Below are 7,548 nucleotides of genomic sequence, written 5' to 3' on the forward strand. Positions count from 1 at the left end.
AGGTTTAGACTGGATATTAGGAAAAATTTTTACACCAAGAGGGCGGTAAAACATTGGAACAGGCTGCCCAGGGAGGTGGTGGAGTCGCCATCTCTGGAAGTGTTCAAAAAACGTGTGGATGTGGCACTTCAAGACATGGTTTAGGGAACACGGTGGCGCTGGATTAACGGTTGATGACCTTGAAGGTCCTTTCCAACCTTAGTGATTCTGTGATGCTGTGATTCTGTAATATTAAAAATAAATTTTCACTATGGTTTTCAACAACAGACATCTCAGGCTTATTTTTACAGGTGGCAAAATTCTTGTTTCGCTTTTGCACACAGAAACAAAATGCCTATTTGCTGACCCAGAATTTTCCATGGCAGACTGTATAATTTCCAAAGGATTTATTTCCTGCGGAGTCGCTTATGATATTCTGTTACAAACAAGAATAAACGCAACGCTTGGAACAAGTCTGCAATATCAAGCCAGCTGTCTGTGTAATTTTCCTGGGATTTTCCCATGTTATGTGATAACAACATAAGAAATGCAGTCATTTCCAGAATGGGAAGCAATCCATAAGCAAAAGCAAGTAAAGCATGGATAATGCATCTGTCACCTGATACATAACCAGGAAGTTTGTATTAGTCAATATTCAGCACAGACAGAAGAGTGTAGGCCAGCAAACCAGTGTTTGTATTCTCTATTCTTCTAAGGAAGCATTAAAGATATTTTTCAGGGACTTCCAGTATTTCTTCCGATGACTTCCTCAATGGTTTGCAGTGTTTATACATTAGAGAGAAATATACTTCTAGTATTACAAGAACAGTAACACTGAAACTCGAGGGAACAAATTACAGTTCATGATTGAAAAGGCTTTCGATATGAGAACAGAACTACAGCAAAAGGTTGTTGCTTGGTTGGTTGGTTATATTGCTACCGTCCTCTTGCCCCCAAACGGAAATTGTTGGTGAAAGAAGGAAGTTAAAGTGGTTTGGAAGGAAGATGAAGTAAGGGACCAAAAGAATATCTGAGGATGGAAAGGACATGTAAACACCTCTGCTACATTTAATTGTGAGGAGGGAGGTAAAGAAGTGAATGGAAGTTGATGAATACACATGGAGGTTGTAACATGGCATGGCCTTCTGACAGGGTTGTAGAAGTACAATCTAGATGGTATATGAAGTGGCCCAGGGGAGCAGAAGCTTACATGAGACTGAGAAAAGGAGAAGATGGACAAGAACAGGTAGCTATCTGCAGTGAAAACTCAGGGTCCTTCCTTTCTTTGTGGTGTGAATGTCCTGATTGCTGCTCACTGCCTGGTCAGCTTTCGGGGACGTTACATAGACCTGCACGCACACAAAGATGCTTACTAAATAGTTACATGTTTTCAAAGGATGCAGTTTTCTCCTACGGCTTCTGCATGGCCTGAAAACTGAAGCGCCACAGGGCACATTGTTTTGAGTTCAAGTGGCTGAGCGCCTCAAACTTATGCCAAAATAATACGGGTCGAAGAAATGGCTGACATCAATCTTACTGTGAAGGGTCTTCAAGAAGCAGGAAGCCAAAGACAGCTCTCTTATTTTATGATCACAAAGCTACCTGACAAAAATCCTTCTGCTGTTTTAAGACTATCTAGATCACAGGCAAAAGTGAAAAAAAAGTGCGCACACCTCAAAGAAACAGGTATACGCTAGTTTAAAGCAATAGGCTTTAAACCTACGCCCTCTCTCTCTCTTATTCTCAGTTCCCTTCCTGAAGATGCCCAACACGTTGCTTGTTTTTATTTGACTGCCGTTGCACTTTGAGCTGATGATTTCAGAGAATTGTTAAGCATGGATGTTTTACACTGCTGTCTTATGAACTGCACTGGGACTCCTATGGGAAGATGCCTTACACCGGGACAGCTGTGCTCTCCAACAGCCCCCGTGGGACAGGAGATGGGGTGGTAACAGCATGAAGCATCCCAGTTTATCTGCCAGAATCCTTCCTCGGTGTTCATACACGGTACGAGTGCTTCTCTCCCAAAGGGGCCGAGCATCAGTGCCCCTGCATGACGGGGAGGAATAGCTGGGCTTTTTTAAAAGAGGCAGGCATCATGTGCTCAGCACTCTCCACTTCAGAGGTCAGAACAGGGAGCAGTTGTTACACAAGGGACAATGCTTGATATCTCGGTACCCAAAGTAAAGGTCACAAATTCCCATTTTGATAGTCAAATAGGGGCCTTGTGGTGTAGTAATGACTTATGACTCTGGGGCTGATCTGGACACTGGCAATGTTTAGGCATCTGAGGGTAAAATTTGCTTGCCTGTAAGGTACTTCAATAAGGAGCCTTGCCCTACAGCCCACCAGTCCCCGAGGACTGGGAATAGCTTGAAGAGAGGAGAGTGAGCATTTTACCCTACCCTAAGAGTGTCTTATTGCACTCAGTAGTGTCAGGTTACCATAACAGCGTGAGTTATGGTACCATGTACTAAAAACTTTTCATTTCAGTTCCAAAAATCAGACTGCGGTGGCAAAAATGATTTCCAAATAAAGGAAACGAAAATGTGAAATAAAAAACAGATAACAAAACAGATTTTTTTGTAGAAAACATTTAATAATACATTGTTAGGAATAATTACACTCTCACAAGCAAATTCTGTGTACATAAGATGCAGTTTTTTCCTTTAGCTGATTGAACAGCTAATTAGACATACAACGAAGTCCTTGTACAGAGCAATGAGATTGTGGGTATTTGTTAAGAAATTAACAGTAGCAGTAGAAAGTCCAGTAGAAATTAAATAAATTATCATCATTTTCTCTCTGTATAGAAACTACTCAATAAATACATCTATAAATGCCATGAAAATCACAATAAATAAATACCAAACTGACTGTCTCACAGATTCTGTAGGCTAGATTTTTGAAGTCAGAAATCACAGTTCACAGTCTAGCCACAGGCTGACTGTTGTTCAGGAAACTGTTGTTGACACAACATACTAGTGCACTCCAGGGGAGCAGGAGGAATTATCAGTTTGCTGGTGTAATCGCAAAATAGTAAGGCTTAGTGTAAATAGGCTGTGCTGTAAGGGCATTGCACTTAACTAGTTGTGTTTGGCTGAAGTGGCTGCCAAGGGTTCTTCACTTCCTTTAGCAAACCACTTTTCCTATTCAGCATCTTCAGTGTCAATGAACGGCGTGTCCCACAGACAACACTGACCGTTTTGAAAGACTTTCTTAAATAGATGCAGTTAAATAAATAAATAACATAAACCATCAATAACATAATAAAACTGATGCAGGAGGTGGAAGGTGTACACTGCTCGACCGATGCTTTTCCTGAGTGTTTCTCTCAATGGAGGAGCAGGAGCAGTTCCTGTATTTTTTCTGTCCCGATGTTTCTTAGAGTGGCGAGTCAGAATTTTGCTGAGCCCTGTTAAGAGGTGAGGGAAGAGGATAATTTAAAAGGAAGTTCAAGAACGGTTATCCTTGCTTAGCACTGCACGAACAGTTAAGGATGGGTGGTCTATTTCCAACTCTATGTGCTATCCTGAGGCACAGAGAGAATGAAGTTCATGTTTCAAAAGCAATTACTGAAATCCCAGCATGTGCATATCTGGTGCCCAGCTAGGAAACTTTTGCAGCATGAATTTCTGCATTTAGTCGCATCAAGAATTTCAGAAATAAGAATTATTAACACGTGCAACTGTAAGTAAGGGGAAGAGGACTTTTTTAAAGGCTCATTTTTCAAAAAGGGAGCCAAACCTTTCCCTCCAGGCGAGTTGCCAGTACTCAAAGGTTTAGTAGTGATGTATCGGCTTGAACAAGGACCTTGCAGCAGAGTCAGACTAAATCTGTAATTAAGCAGCAAGCTTCCTTGTTCTTTAAATATGATTAAGAGAAAATGGAAAGTATCACTTAGAAATCCTACAAATTGGCTTTTTTGTGAGGTTGACCACACAACTGCCCAAACTGAAAGGGAATGGTACTTACTTGGCCAAAATTGCCTTTACGATCACCTGTACCCAGGGAGCAGTGGGCTCCAAGCACACCTCTCTGCCGTCCTTCAGAGTAGCTCTGCAAAACAGGGAATGAAGAAAAGTCAGGAAACTCCTACATGGATTTGTTTTACTCATGGAAGGTAATATTGCATTTTTGGATTAGTTACTATAAATTCATCCCAGCTGCTCTAGGTTAGACTTGGCCATTTTGTTATGTGTTCCACAACTGAGGAGGCTAAAACCATCCAGAAGTTGTGCGAGCCTGTACGCCTGCTCTCATATCAGTCACACATTCCCAAGAATCTTTTTCAATATATATGGGTACTCGGTTTGAATTTGTTTACATTAGTAAAGCTTTACACAGCAATTGAAACTTCCAGCGGCGCAAAGGTGTTTCAACAGTATAAGGGTTTCAGCATTTTAGTCCCTCTCCATGCTATTTGTTTCCTTGTTTCCCTAAATCTGCTTGTGGAAACTTAATTTTTCTCTCCGAGACTGACGGAGACTGTCGTAATGGGAGTCTTGCCTCCTAATGAATGCAGGATTTAAACTACGTTATTACCACGTGTTTTAAGAACTGACCAGTCCGTGAAATTCACATACTACCACCAGAGATATTTAATATGTCCCATGACAGCTAAATAATGATCGGTTCAGGAATACGTATGGCCATCGAGACGGTGAAAAACATGGTGTATTACTTAAAACCATCTCTCTCAAAAGAATAATCAAATCCATGTCAGCCTGCTAACTGTCGTACTTGCCATGAAGCCCAAAAGCCCCTGCAGTGGCCACAGCAGCAGAGCGTAGGTGAAGAAGAAGGAGGCTTTTGCAGAGGTACTTACATGATTTCGACATTCTTGCAGTGGGGGCCGCTCTGTGTCAGCTTCACATCTTGAATGGATTTAGGAGGGATGAACCTGGAATGAGTGGCTACGCACTGGCACCGGAGCTCCGTTGCCATCCTTGCCAGGGTCCTGCCTGTGAGCAGAAAAGGAACATCGTGGTTTCAGAGGCGGTCTTACCGTCACGGCATCAGACATAAAGCATGACCGCTCTATTTTAATGACATTCTCAATTAAAACACTGCATTTGTCCAAGCTGCCTAAATCCTCACGGTATCAAGATCAGTTGCTTATTTGTTTCGGAGGAGCTGATGTCCAAGTGCATTTAAAACTAAATGACTGCATCTTTTTGAAATAAAACCACATACGTAGTGGTTACTTGTACTGACAACACTGTACGGTTAGTTGCATCGTTTTAATATGTGGATCGACAAACTGGCAACTGTATGGAAGACAGAGCTCTAGATTTTTTCATTCATTGGAGACTTGTCCATGCTTATATGTTCATATTGTTTGTTCTCCATTCCCAGCTGTTTATTACTTGCTCAAGGCAGCATGATCATTAAGTAACAAATATGAGGTCATAAACTGTTTTTTGTGTGGGAAGGGAGAGAAACATTCAAATGCTGAAGAAGAAGATCCTATCTCTAGCAGCATCCGCGTCAAATGAAACAAAGAAACAAAGCAAATTTAAGTTGCAACCTTAAAATTTTTCCCACAAGATGTCAGTAACTCTTCAGTACTAGGGCTACGTGGTAGTTTTCTGACTGAAGAGAAATTGCTGAAAATCTCTCAAAAGAAACTAATTTGCTGAACCAAATACAAAGCTACCTCTCTGCAAGGTCAAGCATCTCGGTAGATGCCTAGACAATACTACAGCCATGGGGATCTTGGGAGGCGTTTACTTACCTTGAGACACAGCCGCTGAGATCAGGAAAAGAGCCAGGACAGCCACAAGTTTGCCGTTCATGATTAGACGGGACTTTTTCGCTGGGTCGTTCAGCTCTGATTCTGTGGCCTGCTGAGCTCTCTTGTCCCGGAGGATTGCTGATGCCTGGTCTGGGCGATCCATCTCGCTTATATACCGTTTTGTGTCCAGCATGTCTGCTCTGCTAGCATGGAGATTGCGTTAGAGGAATTTCCCAGATGCAGTAAAAATGAGTCACATGACTGTTGTGAAACTCCTTCCTAGATGACGAGGAATTATTCTGCTGAGAATGATATAATGCATTAATTTATTAAGATATGTAAATAATAGCCATGCCTTCCGATTTCTTTTGTAGACTTTTGTAAATTTTGTGCTTTTTCTAATGCATAACTTTATGATGGTTTCAGTTATGTTTTTGTATTAACTTTCTACTGTTTTCTTCAGGGTCATAACTGTTCTTCGTCAGCGTGCCAGATCTAGACTCGAGATATTTAATTTCTTATCTCCATTTATAGTGATGGTAGCTTTTACTTATCTGATTTTAAGCCAACTGGAGTGGAAATTGAGCAGTGCCGAAATCACTGAAAAGCTTTTGCACTGGAGTCAGCATTATTTTGATGTTCATGATTTTAATTTGTTGTTCTTTTCTTTTTTTTTTCTGTCCAAGTAGCATCTTATGAAGTAAATTCATCCCTAATACTATTTGTTCAGTGAAGGAATTGAGGCTGCGGTATTCAAACCTTCCTGTGGGAAGCAGATACTAAATTCTGGACAGCTTTGAAAATCATGCCTGCATTTTTCATGTCACACATGCGAATGAATGATAAACAGAGGAAACTTTGTATGCAAGCAAAAGAGCATGACCTGCTGAGCTCAACTGCTTTTGTTTCCTTTGTAAGTCTAGATATTTTTAACAAATCTTTTCTGTAACCTTTTTCAGTGACCGTAACCCTAGGTCTTAGCAAAGGGAAATAACATTAAGTATTATGGCGCTGCTATAGACATCTCTGTTAAAGAAAAGAACCTTGTTGCATGATTGCCAAGTGTTTATTTTCTGTGGCTGGTAGAGATACTACCTTGCGAGGGAGACAATTTCAAGGGAAGACTTGGACTCAAATGCTTATCTCTTGCTTAAATTAAGACTTGGGCTTTTAACCCGTCTGGAGTGTGTGTGATTAGGAGAATCCGTTCTGTTTCGGTGCAGTGAAAACATTGTCCTTTTGACCACGATGACTTTCGCTGCTTGTCACCTCCAACCTCAAAGCTTCATGTTCCTGTGATCTGTGGATTTATGGAGATACTTCTCCCAGACTCTGAGGAGTTTGTAAAAACTCGATTACCTTTCGCATGTAAAGCATTATAGTTTATTTGTAGTAATAGTTTAATAGTTTGCCCATAATTTGTTGTGGTTTACTGTGTACCATTTGTCATTAACTTACTTGATGAAAGGAACGTTGCCATTGCAAATTCATCTGTTTCCCATCACTATGTCAGCTGCCCCAAGACAAGAGATCACCAAGTTTGTCTCCCTTACCTCTTAGTGGGTATTGGGTCAACAAAAGATACCGATTCTGACTCCCTAATGGTGCTTCTCCTTAGCTGTATGTCCTCAGGAGCTTTACTGAACAATATGTTCAGTTCTCCGAAGGTGTGAAAAAGGAGAGGATTTTCCCAGGTACTGAAGGTTACATTTTATTGTTTCTGTTGTATTACATTGTGTATGTTATGTTAAATTAACAGGGTGGTTTCACTGGCATCAGATTGTAGATATTGGAGCTTTAACCAGTTTACTTGGAACGAGGTTCTGCTGAAC

General features: G+C 41.0%; 1 protein-coding gene across 2 annotated transcripts; it reads right to left on the minus strand.

Moving 5' to 3' along the window:
- Positions 1–3,199: 3,199 nt before the first annotated feature.
- Positions 3,200–5,834, minus strand: LOC104623935 (interleukin-8-like). 2 transcript variants are annotated; one of them, XM_010291168.1, is made up of 4 exons: positions 5,713–5,834; positions 4,808–4,939; positions 3,955–4,038; positions 3,200–3,394 (listed from the first exon to the last, which is right to left on the minus strand). In XM_010291168.1, the coding sequence occupies exons 1-4, from the start codon at positions 5,775–5,777 to the stop codon at positions 3,364–3,366; spliced, it is 312 nt and encodes a 103-aa protein (XP_010289470.1). In that variant the 5' UTR covers positions 5,778–5,834; the 3' UTR covers positions 3,200–3,363. The 2 variants fall into 2 exon arrangements, with proteins under 2 accessions (XP_010289470.1, XP_010289468.1); XM_010291166.1 differs by having other exon boundaries at positions 3,364–3,394; positions 4,808–4,943; positions 5,717–5,806.
- Positions 5,835–7,548: the final 1,714 nt, after the last annotated feature.

The sequence above is a fragment of the Phaethon lepturus genome, unplaced genomic scaffold (genome assembly GCF_000687285.1).
Source record: "Phaethon lepturus isolate BGI_N335 unplaced genomic scaffold, ASM68728v1 scaffold2967, whole genome shotgun sequence".
NCBI lineage: Eukaryota > Metazoa > Chordata > Aves > Phaethontiformes > Phaethontidae > Phaethon > Phaethon lepturus.

Bases quoted from the DNA above. Each gene is read 5' to 3' on its own strand.
- LOC104623935 (XM_010291168.1), bottom strand. From the start codon at position 5,777: ATGAACGGCAAACTTGTGGCTGTCCTGGCTCTTTTCCTGATCTCAGCG. The intron at 4,940-5,712 runs GTAAACGCCTCC...GCTCACAGGCAG, and splicing joins GCGGCTGTGTCTCAAGGTAA to GACCCTGGCAAGGATGGCAA. The intron at 4,039-4,807 runs GTAAGTACCTCT...CCTGTTTTGCAG, and splicing joins TGCAAGAATGTCGAAATCAT to AGCTACTCTGAAGGACGGCA.